This window comes from Quercus lobata, chromosome 5, assembly GCF_001633185.2.
Source record: "Quercus lobata isolate SW786 chromosome 5, ValleyOak3.0 Primary Assembly, whole genome shotgun sequence".
NCBI lineage: Eukaryota > Viridiplantae > Streptophyta > Magnoliopsida > Fagales > Fagaceae > Quercus > Quercus lobata.
The window spans coordinates 61259297-61279679 of NC_044908.1; the positions used below are offsets into that span (position 1 = coordinate 61259297).

Genomic DNA, 20383 nt, shown 5'->3' on the forward strand with positions numbered 1-20383 from the left:
TTGAGTCCGAGGACCATGCAAGACATAGGTTCTGTCCAACACTTGTAATTTTCATCTTTTGTACTTGGTTTCCCATAGGCTTGAGTCCGAGGACCATTCAAGACCTAGGTTCTGTCCCCGGGCCCTTGTGCTGAATCGGGCCTGGGCCGTGAGTTGACTGGGCCCAAAATTAGGGGGTATTTCCGTATTCTCAGGCACGCGATATTTTCTGGGCGTCCCAGTATTCGAGGTGCGCCTTCTCGAGACTCCTCTAACTTCAGGGTTGCAGATGACGTTGGAAATCGAGTCAGAGACATTTTGTCTGTAGCGTTCCTTGGGACGCTGCGTGAATTAAATGCTACTATCTTATCTTTTGATATAAATAGGAGAGAAAGTTACTTTTCCTACGCACAAATCCTTCAGCTTCCTCCTTTAGGAAATCATGTTTGAGGCGAGGGTTAGGGAAAAAGAACTTTCTCCACCGTGGAGGCGCCGTGCCCTCCCGAGACTCGAAGGAGTGATGCACGGGCCAAGAAAGCATAAACTTAAGAGAAATTTACACTTCTACGGAGGGGGGAGGGTGTCTCCCCCCCTTTTAGTCAAAATCCGAAGCAGGTTCTGGTCATGCCAGATTTTTGGTATGTCCGAAGAAGGAATTTCCACCATCAGCACTGTCTACCTTGTAACCGGCAAATTCTTGCGGGGGCTTCCCAACTTCCGGCTCCCTGCGCCTTTTCTGTAGATGGTGTTAGCCTGAGGTCAGGTTCTTTGGCTGCCTGAGTTATGGGCATGCAGAAGTGTCGAGGAATAGTTTCCTTAGACAACAACTTGGCGCAGTAGCCAACCTCTCGTCTGAGCTGTCCCCACGGCTTTCTCTCCACTCGCTTGTATTTCCCTTTACTTATGTAGTCAGCTTTAGTGTAAGCTTGTTTCAGCTTTTCATTGTACACTGTACTGTTTCTTTGTCTTAATAGAACATGAGTCCATTTCTCTATACATATCTTTCTTCTCCGTAACAACTACTTTATGCATGAATATTAAATGCAAGCTTGCTCTTAAGGATATTCCGAGCAGAAAAAATGCTTTAATACAGGTTCCTACTAATTCAAACTCACAAATATTATCAAGTATAACAATGATAACTTTCAATAAATTAAATTCTTGGAACTAACCAGGATAAGCGCTGAGTACTACGCGATGCATGCTAGACCAATGTCCGAGAACGATAATCTCTAAATAATTCGTCTGAAAGGGTAGCTAAGTAGCGAGGGACTTTGATTGTGTTTTTGGGTAATGAATTGCGTCGTACCGGATCAACCCCTTTGACACTAGGGACTTGAGGGCAGATTGTGGAATCCATGCATTCAAGGTATTAACCCATTTGTGAACTAGGAGTCCTCTTCGGATGGATTTTGAGGTTTACGTGCCATAGTTGGTTCCACATCCAGGTAGTTGGTTTTCCCATAGGCTTGAGTCCGAGGACTATGCAATGCCTTGGTTCTGTCCAAAACCTAGTTTTCCACATCCGGGTAGTTGGTTTTCCCACAGGCTGAGTCCGAGGACTATGCAATGCCTTGGTTCTGTCCAAAACCTAGTTTTCCACATCCAGGTAGTTGGTTTTCCCACAGGCTTGAGTCCGAGGACTATGCAATGCCTTGGTTCTGTCCAAAACCTAGTTTTCCACATCCGGGTAGTTGGTTTTCCCACAGGCTTGAGTCCGAGGACTATGCAATGCCTTGGTTCTGTCCAAAACCTAGTTTTCATTACATCCAGGTAGTTGGTTTCCCCTGAGGCTTGAGTCCGGTGGACCATGCAATGCCTTGGTTCTGTCCAAAACCTAGTTTTCATTACATCCAGGTAGTTGGTTTCCCCTGAGGCTTGAGTCCGAGGACTTTGCAATGCCTTGGTTCTGTCCAAAACCTAGTTTTCATTACATCCAGGTAGTTGGTTTCCCCTGAGGCTTGAGTCCGAGGACTTTGCAATGCCTTGGTTCTGTCCAAAACCTAGTTTTCATTACATCCAGGTAGTTGGTTTCCCCTGAGGCTTGAGTCCGAGGACTTTGCAATGCCTTGGTTCTGTCCAAAACCTAGTTTTCATTACATCCAGGTAGTTGGTTTCCCCTGAGGCTTGAGTCCGAGGACTTTGCAATGCCTTGGTTCTGTCCAAAACCTAGTTTTCTCTTTGTGTGGGATCTTGGCTTTAGGGGAGTTAGCTCCTCAGCCAAGCTCCTAGAGTTTATCCATACGGTTAACGCTACCAAGTGCCTAGTTTGCTCTTTACAGGGGACCTTGGCTTTAAGGGAGTTAGCTCCTCAACCCAGCCCCTAGTCAAGAAACGTAGTCCCTAACAGAACTTTATACTAGAACTCTATAACCAACGGTTAGATATAACGAAGAAACTCTATCGACCCACTTCCTACACCAACACACAAGCCTTTCCCACAGACGGCGCCAATTGTAAGGACGCGATTCGTGGCGGACCGTAACAGTGTCGGGTTCGCACGTAAAAAGGCCCCTAACAATATCATTTGTAGAGCGTGGGTTTGGAAGGCTAGGCCTTGGTTGACAGGCGGTGGGTTTTTCGCGGTGTTCGTACGAGTTTTTGTTTTCCTACACCCCTGGAGTCTTTCTCCTGGAGGTGGGCTGGGAGGCTCTGGTTTTTGGCCAGTTTTCCCAACCCCTTCTATAGATTACTTACTCTTCCTTTTATACTAGCTCGCGTCCACTGTCCTTCGTCCACGCGTAGGGTTAAACTTTTCAAGGTTGATACTTGTCCCATCAGTCCATACTCAAAGTCGTTAGGGATGGTTGTAAAAGCCAAAAAATACGGCTCTGTCAGGTTCAGAGCATTAAATGGTAGTAACAGCAGCTTTCCCTGGATATTTTAGATCTTTTTTCCGAGTTTCAGTTTTATACCATTTTTACCCTTCTTTACGAGGGGGAACTTTGGGTCTGCCGAGGACTGAACTACCCTCGGCGGTACCCAAAGGCTATTTTGTTGAACTTGGGTCATAATCCTCCTCGGCTTGGCCCATAAATCATTTACGCCCTACAGGTCATTAGACCAAGAGAGCTATTGTTCATTAGCAAAATGAACAATTTTTTGCTAATGAACAATGAATTAGAGAGACTGTTGGAGCAAGCATTTGTGGGTTTTACTTTCCAAATTTTGGATTTAGAGAGCTTGTTGGAGACGCTCTTAGAACAAGATAAGGATAGGAAGGTATCTCTGCTGTATACCACTATGCCACAATGAAATATATAGACTCTTAATTAACTAAATTCTAGTGGATGGGCCCAAACTAAGATAAATAAATATTTATAACAATTAAAATATTATAATAATAATAATACTATTATTATTATTATTATTTGTTGGTTTTATATCATAATTTTTCATTCATTCATCTATTTTTGTGCACTGAAAATATGTAGTCAATTTGAATTCAAAATGAAAGAGAACGTATAAAAAGCAAAAAATAAAAATAAAAAAAATAATAATGTTTTTGTTTAAATTTAAAAAAAAAACAAGAGATGAGGAGGAAAATAGAGTGCTTTTGATTAAATTTCAAAAGGATAAGAAATAAGAAAATTGTAAACTGTTGAGAATGTTGATCTAGTGGAGGGTTTTAAATTGAAAGCTTTTATTTTACGAATTTTTCCCCTTTAATTGAAAACCTGTAAATGAGTAGGGAGATGATATTTTTGGATATCCAAGAGTTAGTGTCCATCTTAATGGCTTAAAACCCCCCCTTAAATAGTAATAGCATAAATAAATTAATAAAAAATAAATATTGATGGGGACGCAAAAATCAGCCATTGTTGATGGGTGTCATCTAGAAGATAACGAGTAAACATCGTCCAAAGAAGAGTAGTTCGCCTGTTGACTCTTTAGGAAATTCGCCTGTTGACACTAAGTATTTGTTAGTGTAGTTTAGAAAATTTATTATGTTTTCTATGTTTGGTTCTAGTTGCCCTTCATCAAATTTTGATTTTTGGAACCATCCTGTTGACTCTTTTGTCTCATCCAATAATGTATAATATCCTGGGCAGTGTAACTCATTATCTATTATTTCAATATTTTTTAGATTATTTACACAGTCCAGCTAACAATGCCCATATGGGAATTAGTTAATGGAAATGAGTTATGGAAAATATAAAAAAAAAATTCAAAAAACAGTTATTTTTTCGCATAAAAATTTTCTACAAAATATACCTTAAATCAATGCACTTAGGCATCCATTAATTTTTCCCACGGTTTTCTAGGCATAAGATATTGCTAAGGCGTGATAATTTTTGCCTTGATACTACTAGACTATAACTAAGTTTTCAAGCACACATTTTTTGTTTTTACGTAATTGAGATTCAAATATTATTTTGGGAGTGTACTTTGTCTTGAAAACAGTCTAGATTTTTTGGTCATTTTGGAGACTGCTAGATTATTGAGAGAATGATTAAATTAGGAGCCTCATTCTGCAATTTAAATTTTGGGAATAAAATAAGGAAGCGTTATATTTAGGCTTTGTAAATCGTTGGCCCAATGTCAAGTTAGGGGAGAAGAGTGCACATTTTGCCTACATGATTGGTAGTCTTATTGAGAACTTGCTTCATGCTTCTTTGAAGCCTTATTGTTTTAACCAATCTTGGCCCCTTGAAGCTACAAATTGAGCTAACAACATATACCCTATATTTAGAATGTCTTTGCGTAACTATATAGAGAGAGGCATTGGTTTTTCGGATTTCATATGATGAAGTACCCAAGGAAACTCGTTCATATTGGCCCTAACCTTGCAGCTTTCACTAGAGCTGCACTTCAAATGCATTAGCGTAGAGATAGATGTGATAGATTATTAAGATGAAACTGGGATGCCCATCTCTGACGTCAATATGAGTGAGAACTTGAAAGCTGCTCTTGGGATAAGTGATGCATCTGCTCTGTGACAAAATAACAAAAACTCAGAGAAACAATGGTGCCTTCTACAAAGTAGGAGGGAAAAGTCTTCCTAGGCATGCAAATGTGAATGCATGTCAATAAATTTTATAAGCACCAGCAGCCTTAGCTACATGGAGAGGTCTTTGATATAGTCTGCCAATCTGCATCATATCCTCTTTTCTGATGAACTGAACTCCACTGCCACTCAAAAGTGAAAGCAATGTGGAGAAGCAAGGTTTCTGCGAGCAAAATCCTAAGCCAGTTGCAAACTGGAATGGATTAATTATACCATTCAGCAAGCCCCTGATCAATTAATTTACCTTCCTTTGCCTAATGACAGTTCACACCACTTCACGGATGTAGATTTTCATAACTTTTGACTAAGGACATTGCCCTAGCTAATTAAAAGCATTGATCTTGCAGCCTTTGCCCAGCATAAAGAATCTTAGGGAGCTGAATCAAAGTAAAAGTTCCAGCGTACATTCAAGACAATTGGAAAATTTTAAGCAATGGAAAAGATGACATGGAATCTTGCTTCAAATCAATATGAGTACAAAAGCTTTCACCTAAAATTAAAAGCTTCATCATAGAGTTGGACAGATAAGGTTTCCATTTCATTCATCTCTGATAGAAATTTTTTTGTACTTCCGCCAAAAGATAATTAAGCAATCCCAATAATCATTCAATGATCTGACTTTATGCGTACTCAAGCTCTCAAAGTCCATTCAATGGTGAGCTTGAATCACTTAATTAGAAAGAGAAAATGTTCAAGAAGAATTGGCACTTAAGTCTTTTAATTATATGCTGCTAGTCTGATCGATGAAAATAGTAAATGATATATATGTCCATAGAGCACAAATTATAAATCGAAGGGGGTTTTTTTTTTTTGGGGGGGGGGGGGGGTGGGGGGGGGGAGATTCTTTACCGACATTGTGTTTACCAAGTGGTACCCATGATACATGTTGCAATTTGTGAACAGCTTGACTAATGTTAGGCATTTCAAGGTCCGGTCTCCTGTCAACTACTTCTCCAGTTGAATCCGCTGGAAATGCAACTGGATAGGTAGTCAAAATCCTTGATTTCATGCTCCTGCTAATGAATGAGAGAGAGAGAGAATTAAATCACCAAACGGCACCGAAATCCAGATAGCCAAGAGACAACAACCAGTAGTTTAAACTTTCAAGTTAACAACTTCAATCAAGATGATAAAATAGATCTGGGACGATGTAAGAATGAGGAACTTGGCATCTGCAGAGCTTCATAATCAACAGTATACTTGCAAAACACATCAACTTTATAAGTCAAATAAAAGAAAAGTTCAGACATTTGGGCAGTAGGAGATGATTCATCTAAAAGAAAATAGAGGAGGTGGAGGCAGGGCAAGATAAAGTTGGAGATTCACCCTGACAAAATATTTCTAAATGAAGTGCAGCATAAAAGGTTGCAAAACTGAACTCATAACATCTTAATCCAAAGGAATTTGGATAAGAAAATAAAATAAAATTATTGCCCAATAAAAACTTGCAACCTGCCACCTGAAATTTAAAAATAGTTTTATACAAATACACACAAATCTTCATAGGTTTTAAACATATACAGGTCCTTTCCAAGAGAAGAATGAATATATGAATGGAAAGCTTAAAGTTCTTTTAAATTATCAAGATGCCACACACCTTGGTTTCATGGTATTGAATTTGGTTTTTTGATTATTGACTCCATGTGTGCCTAAAAGCCATTCAATCCAATTTCAAGCATGAATGCACACATGCAGTACATATGGGTGTTTTAGACACCAAGCAAACCGATTGATTTCAGCCAATTTCCTCATTTATCATGGTTCAGTACAATGTTTACTCAGGGGAAGTGGGGGAACACCTATGATAGATTCAGTAGTAGGTTCAAAGGTCTAAAGGACAAGTTTAAACCAAGAGAACCAATCAAATTATCAACTAATTCCTTATGATATGACTGTATAAGGGTGATATAAAAAAAATCTTGGGAATATGATCACACCTAATAAATTCTTTTATTTTAATTTTACATCCCAAACAGTCAAACCTCCTAATCTCTTGCCAGGAGCATATCACCTGCAGTTGGTGAATGTGCAATCCCTGCAATCATAGCTTGGAATTTTAGTTCAAGTTGTCTTCTATTACCTATCAAAATTATTATTTAAAAAAAAAAATTGTTTTTTATTACTTTACAGGCTTTTTAGTTTATCAGTCTAATTAAGGGTTTGTTTATTGTCAAAATATGAGTTCTAGTTTTATTAGTAAAAGTTAAGATCTGGAGTCTATACCAATTTATGACCATCTTAAGTATTTTGCAGCATAAAAGCTATAACTTAGTGTTGGTCCTGCCAAAGTGGGCTCTTTGGAGGAAAAAGGCACTATCTCTAACAACTCAAGACCATCACCATTTCAACAAACAAAAGGCCCCTAACCTATCTTGCATCATAAATGTTGAAATGATCTAGAGGCAACTTGTGATTATTTCAAGTGTTCAACTTCCCCATCAGGAAACCAGAGAATACATTGTCATTGAAACAAGTGGCTCTTTAACAAAGAAAAATCAATCATTTAAAAATAAGTGAATAAGACTGACCAACCTTCTCCAAGTTATCTTATGACGTTTTACCCAAAAAAAAAAAAAAAAAAAAGTCTTGACAATGTTGAGATTGTTGTGGTTGTTAATTCAGGCATACAAAATAGTGAAATACAAACAAAGTTATGTACATCAATCTATGAATACTGTGTAGCATTCATCACCATGAAAACTTCAAACTATAATTCAACATAAAAAATCTAACATACTAAAATCAGATCCACTTCCTCAAAACAGGAGCACACCTTAAAATTTTTCCCATATCGTGGCAGTGATATCTGAATCTGGAACAGATTCCTCTGGCTCAGGCTCAGGGGGAAAAGCACTACAGGTATAATCAACGATGGGATAGTTATAATGATCACCACCAGGATCCACATCCTTCCTCGCAGCATCAGCACTCTCTTGTAACTCCATTGCGTGTTCAAGGATTACCTCCACCTCACCAATCGTGGGACGATTCTTTCCCTTTTTTTGCACACAAGAAGTGGCAATGTCGACATATTTCTTGAAACACTCTTGAGCTATCTTCCCCATCAGGTACGGATCAACTATTTCATTGATGGTCCCTTCTCGTTTGCATTTTCTGACCCACTCAAGAAGATGCCGCTGCTCTAATGTTTTTCTGCCACAGAGTAGTTGCAGCAGTACCAACCCAAAAGAATAGACATCGGATTTATCAATCAGCTCCCCGCATACGAAATACTCGGTATATTAGTGTTCTAAAGTACGGATTCGGCTTCTGTCCAGTGGACAGTGCCACTGGACACGTTGGATTGCGGACAGAAGGCGGATCCCTAAAATACTACTCTGTACTACAGAGTAGTAGGGACTAGAATCCACCCTAATCAAAGCCTTTGACAAACTCGGTGGACCCAACTTGTACGACGCGAAATCTGCCAACTTGGGTTCCCATTTCTCGTCCAACAGAATGTTACTCGGCTTCACGTTACGGTGGATGATGGTATGCTTAAGCCCAGTGTGAAGGTAATGCAGAACACGCGCCACTCCAATGGAAATCCGGAGTCTTTGTTTCCACGGGAGGGGATTATCGTGGTTAGTGCCGTAGAGTTGTTCGCCGAGGTTTCCATTGAAGATGAATTGGTAGACTAGGATCATCTGTTGATGATCAAGACAATATCCAATGAGAGGGACGAGGTTAGATTGGCGTAGCTGCAATAGCAACAACAACTCAGTCTTTAACTCGTGAAAACCCGCCCTTGAATCGATGTTCACACGCTTTATTGCAACGCTTATTGTAGTAGGGTCATCGATAAACCCCTTGTATACTTTCCCATAATCCCCCTGACCAATTACGAAGTATTCATCGAAGTTATTGGTAGCTATTTTGATCTCAGCGAGTGAAAAACGGCGGCATAATCCCCAGGAAGAACTAAATCAGATTGTTTTGTTTCGTCTGATCTTCTCTTCCTGGACGGCCTAAATAACTCTGAAATTCCTTTCATTTGAGGCTTCGGTCACCGCCTTTTTTTTTCCTGTTTTTTGGAAATATATATACACACACAGTGTTTTTAATTTTTATAATTGAATATGTGAACTACACCGCCCTTTTTTACATTTTTGATTGTTTACATGAGCATATAAGGGTAGGCAGTGGACACTAGGCAGCTTTGCTGTATACCATTACCGATTGCTTTGAATTTAATCAATGCAAGGAATTTGAACAAGAAGTAGCGCCATGTCGGTTTCATATGTTGCACGGGTCAAATTTGGTGTGCTGCTCTTTCCAATTTGAACTCTACGTAGCACTAATATTTTGTCTTGTTGTTTTATATTTTATATAGTTATAGTAATTAGTAATTGATGTGAGTTTTTAGTTAGTTTAAACTAGTATATTACTCAATGCACGGATAATGTTATAATGTTTTATGTAAGATGATTTTAAAAAATGTTGTATAAATATTATAGCATAATTATTATAGAACTTTATTTTTAATGAGTTCATTATAAAAAGCAACAACTATAAATTGTACACATATTCATTATAAATATTCAATTGAAGTAATGAGAAATAAAAAAAAAAAAAAAAAACTTTGGCGGAATATTATAGAATAAAAGTTGATATAGAATGTATTTTTTTCCTTTCAACTTAATTCTAAAAACAAATACGCATCCTAAACCCTCACAGTCAATCACATCATTTACAAAACTAACAAATCCACAACGTTTTACCTTAACGTCAAAATAGTAATTGCTGTTGTCTTTCAATATAAAATGCAAGCCCCACTTCGTTGATTGTAACCAACTCATACGGGTTAGGATAAAAAGAAACAACGGTGTTAAAGCTAGGTAGGTGTTGTTGAAAGATTGAAGGTAAATGACATCGTTTTTAGTCTATGTGTATTTGACATGGGATAACATGAAGGGTTATGGGTAGGTATATATAAAAAGGTAGAAGTACAAGAGGTAAAAATAGTGAATTAAAATGTAAAGAGGTTTGTGTGTATGTATAACAAATGAAAATTCTTGAAACATTAAATCAAAGGATATAAATAATATTTGTTTTTTAATTAGAAAAGTCTTGAAACATTGAACCAAATGAAACAAAAATGCAATATTTAATTTGTTCTTATTTTGAGAATATTTAAACTTTTTTTTTTGCATAGAATGCGCCATTTGGCAAAACCTTATACTTTCCACTATTATTGTTAGTCATAGTTCATCTATGAAGTTTTCTACTAAAACTAAATTTAAACTAAATACATTGGGGGGAAATTCCTCTAATTCATGCAAACAAGAAATTTCACCAGATCACAGTTCACATTGTCACCTACAAATCTGTTGGTTCTTAAGTGTCTTTCTTGTATGATTTATGCTTTATATATCAATTAGCTATACGAACTTCTAGAATTTCATGATAAAATAGGAAAAAAAAAAAAAATAATGTCATAGTGATGCAATAATATCACAATTTAATCTCCAAATTTTAATTGAACTAAAAGTAGCCAAAAAGAAATCCTTACCAAGTATATGCATCATACAGAAAACCAAAAATATAAATTGGCACATAATATGAAAAAATAAGCATAAATACATTACAATACTACATAAGTAAACATGTATACATAAAATCTAAAAAAAAAAAATTTAAAACGACCATAATATTTTGAAAATTAACATACCACACAAAAAGAAAACCAAATATACTATGAGAAAATTTTTGGAAGTTTAACCTCACAGAAAGAAAACCAAAGATACTATGAGAAAAATTATGGAGGTTTAATTTTTAAGTGCAATGGAAATGGGGATTTAGTTATCTTAGACAAATGTGGAGACAAATAATATTTACCTAATTTATTGAATCCACTTCTTACAATTCTGCATTGCAGTTAGTCTTATGCAAAAAAATTGAAAAGTTTTCTTCCCTCATTTCCCATAGCTTTAAGATCCATCCATATCTATTCAAAGCAATAAGTTATAAATGTACACAAATTTTTTCCTTTTTCCATTAAAAAAAAAAAAAAACATTGAAATAAATGCATTTTCCATTAGTTAATACTTTGACATAAATGCTAAATGGGGATTTTTCCTTTTGGAGGGAACCATCTTTTTGACTTCTCATTAATGTCTCATCCAATGGTGTATAACATCCTACTTTATTGGTTTATTTGACTTATTTCAATATTTTTCATATTATTTACCCTAGATAGTTTTATTTTTTATTTTTTGAAAAGTAGATAGTTTTATTGGTACAGTATATTATTAAGGAGTGATCATTTTTGCCTTCAAGTGCAATATAACTGAATTTCCAAACACACATTTTTGCTTTTTACATAACTGATATTCAAATATTGTTTTGGGAGTTTACTTTGTCTTAAAAAAAGTCTAGATGATTTGATCTTTTGGAGACCGTAGATTATTGAGTTATTGACTCAAGTATTAAATATATTCAATTAGGAGACCTTATTTTGTATTTTAAATTTTCGAGATTAAAATATTGGAATGTTACATTTAGGATATGCAAATTATTTCCCCATGAGTCATGTCAAATTAAGGGAAAATGGGACACATTTTGCCTACATGAATGGAGGGCTTATTGAGAACTTGCTTGATGCTTCTTTGAAGCGTCATTTTCTAGCCAGTCCTTTGACGACCATATTACTGTTATTGGGGATTGAAATTGAGCTCTCAGCACATATCCTGTAATTAGAATGTCTTTGAGCAACTACAAATAGAATAGAGGTATTGGTTTTTAGGAGCTCATATGGTGAAGCTCCCTGAAGATGTAGACTTTGAAAGGTAGCCAAGGAAACTCGTGCATGTTGGTGCTAACCTTGCAACTTGCACTGAACCTGAACTAAAAATGCATTAGGGAGAAGATAGATGTGATAGATTACGAAAATGAAACTGGGATTCCCCATCTCTGATGTCAATATGGGTGAGAACTTGAATGCTACTCTTCGGACTAGTAATGCAACTTCTGCTCTTTGTAAGAAAATAACTAAAACTTCGAAAGACAATGGTGGGCTTGAGATTGTTAAGAAGGGAGCATCAAGAAATCGTTATACATTGGAGCCTTCTACATAGTAGGAGAATTATCCTTTGTCACCTTCAAAGAAATTTGGCGCCTTCTACATAGTAGGAGAATTATCCTTTGTCACCTTCAAGATAATTTCTTTCGTACCGTGATAGTTGGAAAACTCTTCTTAGGAATGCAAATGTAAATGGATGTCAATAATTTTATAAGCATCAGCAGCCTTAGCTACTCAGAACATGTTCGGAGAGAGAGAGGACAATGTGAGAGGTTTTGAGATGGTCCACAAAGAACCAATCTGCATCATATCCTTTTTCTTGAAGAACTAAACTCCTCTGCAACTTGAGAGTGAAAGTAGTGTGGGGAAACTTGGTTGCTGCTGATAAAATTCTGAACCAGTTGCAAACTAAAATGGAATAATTACCATTCAGCAGGCCTCAAATTGGTTAATTTACCTTCCTTTGCTTGATGATAGTTTTGGAATACAGACTTTCATAACTTTTGACTGAGGACATCGCCTTAATCAAAAACATTGATCTTCCAGCCCTTGCCAAGCAGTCAAAATCTTAGGGGGAGTGAATGAAAGTACATATTCCAGGTTGCATTCATCACAATTGAAGAGTATTTAAGCTATGGAACAGATGCCATGGACACTTCGCTTAAAAAAAATATGACAATAAAAGCTTTCGCCAGAAAACAAAAGCTTCATCATAGAGTAGGAAAGATCAGGTTTCATTTCATTCATCTCTGATAGTTGGAAAGATCAGGTTTCATTTTGTTCATCTCTGATAGTAACGTTTTTATATACATTCATCTCTGAAATTACTTCCACAAAGACATAGTTAAGCAATCCCAATAATCATTCAATGATCTGAAATTTTCTATGACAACCAATTAAGCTTCATGTCTTCTTAAGCTCTCAAACTCCATGAAGTGGTGATCTTAAATCACTTAGAAAGAGAAAAATGTTCGTAAAGCACTGGTTACAGGCTTTTCCTTTTTATGTCTCTTTCCTTTTCCACATTTCTTTTTTAATTTATTCTCTATGCACTATGCATTTGCTATTTTATTGGTTTCATTTTGAATATGGATATTCAAAGTATCTTTTATAATTGTAAACTATTCCTGCATATTTCTACGTTTAAAAATGTCGTTAAGTTGAGATTCTATAATTTTCTGTTTCTATTAAGTATATTCTGTTATTCAGTTTTGTTTTAGCCCGCTTTTGGATTATAATAGACATGGGGTAGGTATTTGGTTGGAAGATGTCTTTTGTGCTACCTTATTACAATTTACAATTCCCAATTTGGCATCCTTGTTTGATAGCATCAAATTCCCTTGGTGCAACTAATCCTTGTACGGCAGATAAATGCACTCAAATCAATTTCACTGATAAATGTAAAAGACCTTGAGCAGTTTGATGAATAATTGAGGAGGGATCCCCATAGTAAAATACAGAGAACCAATTTATGACCTTCTTAAGTATTTTGCAGCATAAAGGCTATTACTTAGTGTTGGTCCTGCCAAAGTGGGAGGAAAAAGGCACTTGTGCCTTACAACTCAAGACCATCGCCATTGCAACAAACAAAAGGCCCTTAACCTATCTTGCACCATAATGTGGAAATGATCTAAAGGCATCTTGTGATTATTTCAAGGGCTCAACTTCTCCATCAGGAAACAGAGAATACATTGTCTTTGAAACAAGAATTTTACTCTGTAACAAAGGAAAAACAATCATTTGAAAGCAAGTGAATAAGACTGACCAACCTTCTCCAAGTCATCGCATTAAGTTTTACAAAAAACAGTAGTACTTTACAATGTTGAGATTGTTGTCGTTGTTAATTCAGGCTTACAAAATACAAAGAAAGTCATGCACATCAATCAATGAAAACTGTATAGCATCCATCGCCGTGAAAACTTCAAACTACAATTCAGCATAAAAAATATTAGTATATAATGGCCTAAACCTTGAGAGTATATAATGCAGAATAGCAGCAACCAGATGTATGTCATTTTCCATGACGGTGATATCTCTATTCCATGACGGTTGATATATGCATGGTAAATTTTTCCTTTAAGAGAAGCAAAAGCAATTTGTTGGGCAATGGAAATAACAAAGCAAAAGAGGATGATATCTAGATTATTTTGATCATTGCAAATTTAAAGCTACAAGTGACAAATTGATTTGATTGAAATCTGTTAGTTCGTTTAGAACCTAACAAAACCAGCTGCAAATTAATGCAGCTATTGCGCTACAAACTCGAATAAGATATAATTCTAATTTTTTTTTTTTTAAAATTTACTTTTCAATAAGGGAAGGAGATTCAAATTAAAGTTCTCTTCTATGGAGAACCTAATAATAATAAGATAGAATAAATATACAATATTTTAGAATTATAATTACATTCAAAATCGCAACAAACTATTTAAACAATAATATAAAAACTGAAATAATATATGATGCCATTTATAGGACACTCGGTACTACCAAAATGACCTATTCATTAAAAAACTTAACTATGATGACCTTAAATCTCAGAAAACCAGCAAAGAAAAAGTCTGAAATTACATGAAACTCAATATGGATAGGTAAAATAAATTCGTTTACAAGCAGCAAACAAGCTCTAAAGACATTGAACTCAACCAAATTACAAGGATTCAGCACCGGTATTTATCATCTCCGGTGATTCTGAAACACATCAAAATTGGCTCTTTTCCAATTATATTTAATATTTAATTAACTGTTTGTGATTAATCATTGTAGGAAAATTCGGTGGTATCTGAATCCGTAAGAGAAGCAAATCTGTTATCTCTGTACATCCCAATTGGAGAATCACTACAGGTTAATTCATCAATGGGATAGTCATATTCACCTTCCTCCCTTGCAGCATCTGCGCTCTCTTGCAACTGCAGTGCATGTTCAAGGATTAACTCCACTTCACCCATTGCTGGACGATCCTCTCCCTTATTTCGCACACAAGAAATGGCAATGTCGAAGTAAATCTTGAAACACTCTGGAGCTATCTTCCCCATCAGATACGGATCAATTATCTCATTGATGGTCCCTTCTTGTTTACATTTGTTGACCCGGTCAATCAGAAGACAATATTCATCTTCCAAATGTTCCAATGCGTTTCTGCCACAGAGTAGTTCAAACAGTACTACACCGAAAGAGAAGACGTCGGATTTATCGGTCAGCTCCCCGGTCCTCAAATATTCGGGATCCAGGTATCCGAGAGTACCCCTCACCTGAGATTCGACCCTAATCAAAGCCTTTGACAAACTCGGGGGACCCATCTTGGACAACCCGAAACCTGCCAACTTGGCCTCCCATTTCTCGTCCAACAGAATGTTGTCCATCTTCACGGCACGGTGGATAATAGTATGCTTTAGCCCAGTGTGAAGATAGTGCAGTCCACGCGCGACTCCGATGCAAATCGCTAGTCTTTGTTTCCACGGGAGGGGATCGTGGTCAGTGCCGCAGATCAAGATGTGTTGGCGCAGGTTTCCATTGACCATGAATTCGTAGACAAGGCACCCTTCGCCTTCATCAATACAATATCCGATGAGACGGATGACGTTAGGGTGGCGTAGCTGGCAAAGCAACACCACCTCGTTCGTTAACTCCTCAAAACCCTGCCTTGGTGAGTTGATATCGGGATTTTTCAGAAAATAACTACAAAACCCAAACTATTTCATTAGTTAGGAAACGTTTGAAACTAATTTGGAATATAACAACTCGAGTTCAGAGGGGACGATTTCCTGGGTTTTTTATTTTATTATTGCGAGAAATCGAGTTGAAAGAAGTCGACTTCTGCGCCTGGAAAACGAGTGCAAAGGACTCGGTTTTAAAGCATGGAAACCGAGTCCCTTGCACTCGGTTTCCATGCTTTAAAACCGAGTCCTTTGCACTCGATTTCCTTTTATAAACTGCCAGCTTCAGTTCCATCAAACAGCAGCACTCCCATCCAACAGCATCCCACAGCAGCAACATCACGTGGGCATCACAGTTCCCCCACAGCAGCTTCAGTCCCCCGGCCCTCCACGTGTCTGTGGGTCCCAGCTGGACCTGTCCCTCTTGCCGTGGGAATAAGTTTATTGTGAGTGCTGCTGTTTGTGAATGTCTTCCATATATCAGAAACTCAGTCTATATTCAACTCACTCACAGAACACTCTCTATATTCAACTCAGTCTCTGTATTGTGAATGTCTCTCTCTTGAACACCCTCTATATTCAACTCACTCACAGAACACTCATCACACAACATTCTCAGGTAATATTTTTACAATATTGTGATTATTTGCTAGATTTTTTTTAAAGAAAAATTTAGAACATATTAGGAAAAGTTTTGTTTTTCTTATTTGTTAGTGTAAATATTGTGATCAATTTATTTGTTAGTATATTGTGATTATTTGCTAGGTTTTTTTTAAAGAAAAATTTAGAACATATTAGGAAATGTTTTGTTTTTCTTATTTGTTAGTGTAAATAGTGTGATTAATTTATTTGTTAGTATATTGTGATTATTTGCTATTTTCTTTTTCTTTTTTAAATTAATGTTATGACACATTTATATAAGATCATGAATCTACTTAAGAAAAAATATCTATAATGAGTAGTAATTTAATGATTAATTGTTGGGAATATTTAGTAAATAATTGTGATTAAATTACAACATATTGGGGAACTTTTTTTTGTTAGTGTAAAATATTTTGATTAAATTACAACATATTGGGGAATTTTTTTTTTTTTTTGTTAGTGTGAATATTGTGATTAAATTATTTGCTAAGTTTTTTTTTAAGAAAGTTAATATTGTGATTATTGGGAATATTTAGTACCAAATATTGTGATTATTATGTGAAAATTTGAGTACTCTAGATATGCAATTTTGTCCTTTTTATTTTTATTTTTTCATTTAAGAGAATATATAAAACTTTTTTGGCTAAAGGTTCGAAGCTCAAAATCTTATAAATCCAATTATTTTTTATTTTTTTTAAGGAAGTTGCAACAGTAAAATTGTAACATGAAATGGTCATGACCATGACCATGACCATGAATGAATGTGTAAGGATGGTGCAGCACGAGCACGTATAGTTTGTGAAAAATTTACAAATATTTGGTGTTGTTACCATTTGTAACATTCCAAGTTAGGAAAAAAGGAGCAGACTTTAAAAATAGAAAGAGAGCAAACACTGTCCATTTCCATAGCCCTTTAGGATTTTAGGGGATTAGATATTGGCAAAAAGAACGGAGTCATTAGGGATTTTTTTAGAAAATAACTACAACTATTGTGATTATTGGGAATATTTAGTACCAAATATTGTGATTATTATGTTATTACAACATATGGGAATATTTGTTTTGTTTGTTAGTGTAAATATTGTGATAATATGCTAAGTTAAAAAAAAATTAATATTGTGATTAATTATTGGGAATATTTAGTACTAAATATTGTGATCAATTGTTAGGAATATTTAGTACTTTTAGGTCTTTCTCATGGATATGAAATGGATTATGAGTTTGATACCTAAGATAGTAGTCTTTTTACCATAAATTATTTCAAGATATATTTGTTTAAGATTTGTAACAGAGATTTCAATGGATAACTGGTTGGTATATAATATTTTTGTTCATCATAACTTATTTGAATGGGTTTTGAAAGTCATGCCCCTAGAATGATTTAGAATTTTTAAAGAATATGAAATTGGTAATTACTATTTTTGTAAGATTACTAAAGGTGAGTATATGCAAATTTCTATGTTTTGCTTTTGGAACCTAAGGATCATATCTGTTTGACATGATATGGAAAATAAACAACCTAAATAGAGGAAAGTAAAAGAAACTAGAGGCAAAGGCTAGCGTTCTCAATAATAACAATAAAAATTACTGCAACAACCACAACCTGAACAACTTCTTGCCAAGCAACAATAAAATTATCACAGGTCACATTGCTTCAAACAAAAATAACTCTTATGAACCTAGGATTGCTTTGTTCATGTACACCCACACTAACAGTCAACCAATCTAACTTAACCCAACTAATGCGCATGACCATGCATTGAAAGCTAGTAATACCATTGACACTTAAAATTTCAGAAATGGGAAGAAAAAAAAAATCAACATAATGTAGAAGGATAAGAAGAGAATATTCAGCAGGTGGTCGGTTTTAATTTTTACCTTGCCTTCCCAAACAGCGCACGCTCGATGTGTTTTTATAAACCTTAACACCGAATCGTCAGTGGGCCCAGGACCAAACTCATCAGGGAGCTGAGCAGGAACAGCAGCCATACTGCACGAAGTTTAGGGAGTCAAGAGTAATATAATCACATGTTAAATTGGCAAGGAAAGTGATGAACAAGAAAATGATTCAGTTTATTTTGACAACAAGCAGATGGTCCTCTTTACTCATAAAATTAATTTGGGCTACAATGAAGTTTTACAAAAGGTGACAAAAAGAATGAAGGAAAATCATATCCGCGTTGATTAATTTGGGCTACCCACATAGTTGGCCCTACTATTTTCCCTCCTACCAAATGGACCCTACAGTTACGTGCTACATAAAAGATCTGAAAAAATTAAAAAGGGGGGAGGAGTTTGTGGGGTGGGTTCTGAAAAGACTTTCTAAAATTGATTATCTGAACTCACAACAAAACATCCAAACCAGGGTACAATGGTGAACAAAGCCTTTACCCTACCACCCCAACACAAGTAGGTACGAAAAATCTCATTTCTACACTTCATCCTACCAAACATAATGTAAGAAATCATAAAATCATTTCAACATTGCAGCATTGCCTGTGTAGATTCATGTGAAAACTATGCAGAAGAAGTGAAGAACCAGATGTTAAAAATAAGACAATATAATGCAAAATTTAAATACCAGGACAAAAAAAAAATAAATAAATAAATAAAAAATCTTCAATAACAGCAATGTATATAGTAAAGCAAATGAACAAAGGTAACAAAGCAAACATGGCAGCCAAGATTTGAAATGCAGCAACATAGTAGAATCATTACCTGCAATATCACTATGCAACTACCTTCTCTAAAAGCTTATGTTGTGAAGCCTTTTCAAGCCTATTCCTGCAAGGTATAAAATGCAATTAGCACCTCAAATATGTATATATATGGATGAACATCATTTCTATGCTTATATAAAGAAGGAAGAAAGGAAAATAAATTTCTAGACAGACATTTTAATATATATGATGAATTTCATATTGTAATATTTAGGAGAGCCTTTTTTTTATAAGAATAATTTTATTGAAAAAAAGACTACATACAAAAAGCACAAAGCAGCCAAAACAATACTATTATAAACAGTATAATAAATTGATGCACAAGGTAACTACATGACACCAATTAAACATCTAACACGTCTACATTCATAACACTATCTAATGTTTCCAACCCAATTTTCCATTTTACAAGACGTTTAAACTTAACAACATATTATGCTATACTTGGAGCCAACATCCATCTTAGAAGATGCCAACCAGTTTGAATGTTTAGGATGACAATATCAGCATTCAGCACCTCTATCAGGCAAATTACTTCAACCACCATATAAAAACATAATAAAGGAATCGCAAAAGTACACACATATACAAATACTTAAATCATGCTCTGAGGTACAAGTCATAATAAAATAGATTCTATTCATTTAAACATTTCTTCAAACATATAGTACATTTATACAAGAATACACAGATAATTTTCTCAAGCATGAACCGTTTCTAACACATGACAAATCAACATAATGAAACCCCATATTAATTTGATGATAGATCGTAGTAGAAACATGATCCAAGGCTATTCATTATTTTGGTACACAACAAAAAGCAAAACTCACCACTCAACCAATGCTTTCGCTGAGATAAAAACTCCAAAAAAAAAAAATACTTTAACATAAGACTCAAACTTTTCTTACTAATTTTCTTTTGCTTTCCTGCAGTTTCTCGGTTGCCAAACAGAGGGAAAGCCCAATACTTGACATTAAAAAGTTAGAAAATAAGAAATCGGTGAAGTAATAGAAACGTACCTAAATGGAAATTGTTTGTGAAAACCAGACGGCGATGGGAAGTGCTCCGGAGCGAGATGGAGGGCCGACGGCGACGGAGCTCAAGAGAGGGAATGAACGCGATGGAACGGCGACGGAGCTGAAGAGAGGGATGAGTGCGACGGAACGGCGACGGAGAAGGACGGAGCTGAAGAGGACTGAGAGTGAGAGAGAGAGAGAGAGACTGAGTTTTTTGAGTGATGCACTGTGAGTGTGGGAGGGAATGAGAGAGTTTTTTGAACTAAAGAGTTTTTTTTTGAGAGTACTGTAAGTGTGGGGAGGACTGAGTTTTTTTGAGACTGTTTTGAATGAGAGTT

General features: G+C 35.9%; 2 protein-coding genes and 1 long non-coding RNA gene across 3 annotated transcripts; all 3 read right to left on the reverse strand.

Annotated features, from left to right (window-relative positions):
- Positions 1-7761: 7761 nt before the first annotated feature.
- LOC115990860 (receptor-like protein kinase FERONIA) lies at positions 7762-12525 on the reverse strand. Its single transcript, XM_031114632.1, has 3 exons — positions 12466-12525; positions 8300-8820; positions 7762-8140 (listed from the first exon to the last, which is right to left on the reverse strand). The coding sequence occupies exons 1-3, from the start codon at positions 12523-12525 to the stop codon at positions 7762-7764; spliced, it is 960 nt and encodes a 319-aa protein (XP_030970492.1).
- A 2236-nt stretch (positions 12526-14761) lies between these two features.
- LOC115990861 (receptor-like protein kinase ANXUR2) lies at positions 14762-16004 on the reverse strand. The gene is made up of 2 exons (XM_031114633.1): positions 15874-16004; positions 14762-15686 (listed from the first exon to the last, which is right to left on the reverse strand). Exons 1-2 carry the CDS (start codon positions 16002-16004, stop codon positions 14762-14764), a joined length of 1056 nt encoding a protein of 351 aa, XP_030970493.1.
- A 2185-nt stretch (positions 16005-18189) lies between these two features.
- Positions 18190-20083, reverse strand: LOC115992857. Its single transcript, XR_004092700.1, has 3 exons — positions 20049-20083; positions 19025-19090; positions 18190-18296 (listed from the first exon to the last, which is right to left on the reverse strand). It is a non-coding gene; the product is annotated as an uncharacterized LOC115992857 (long non-coding RNA).
- Between the last annotated feature and the right edge of the window lie 300 nt (positions 20084-20383).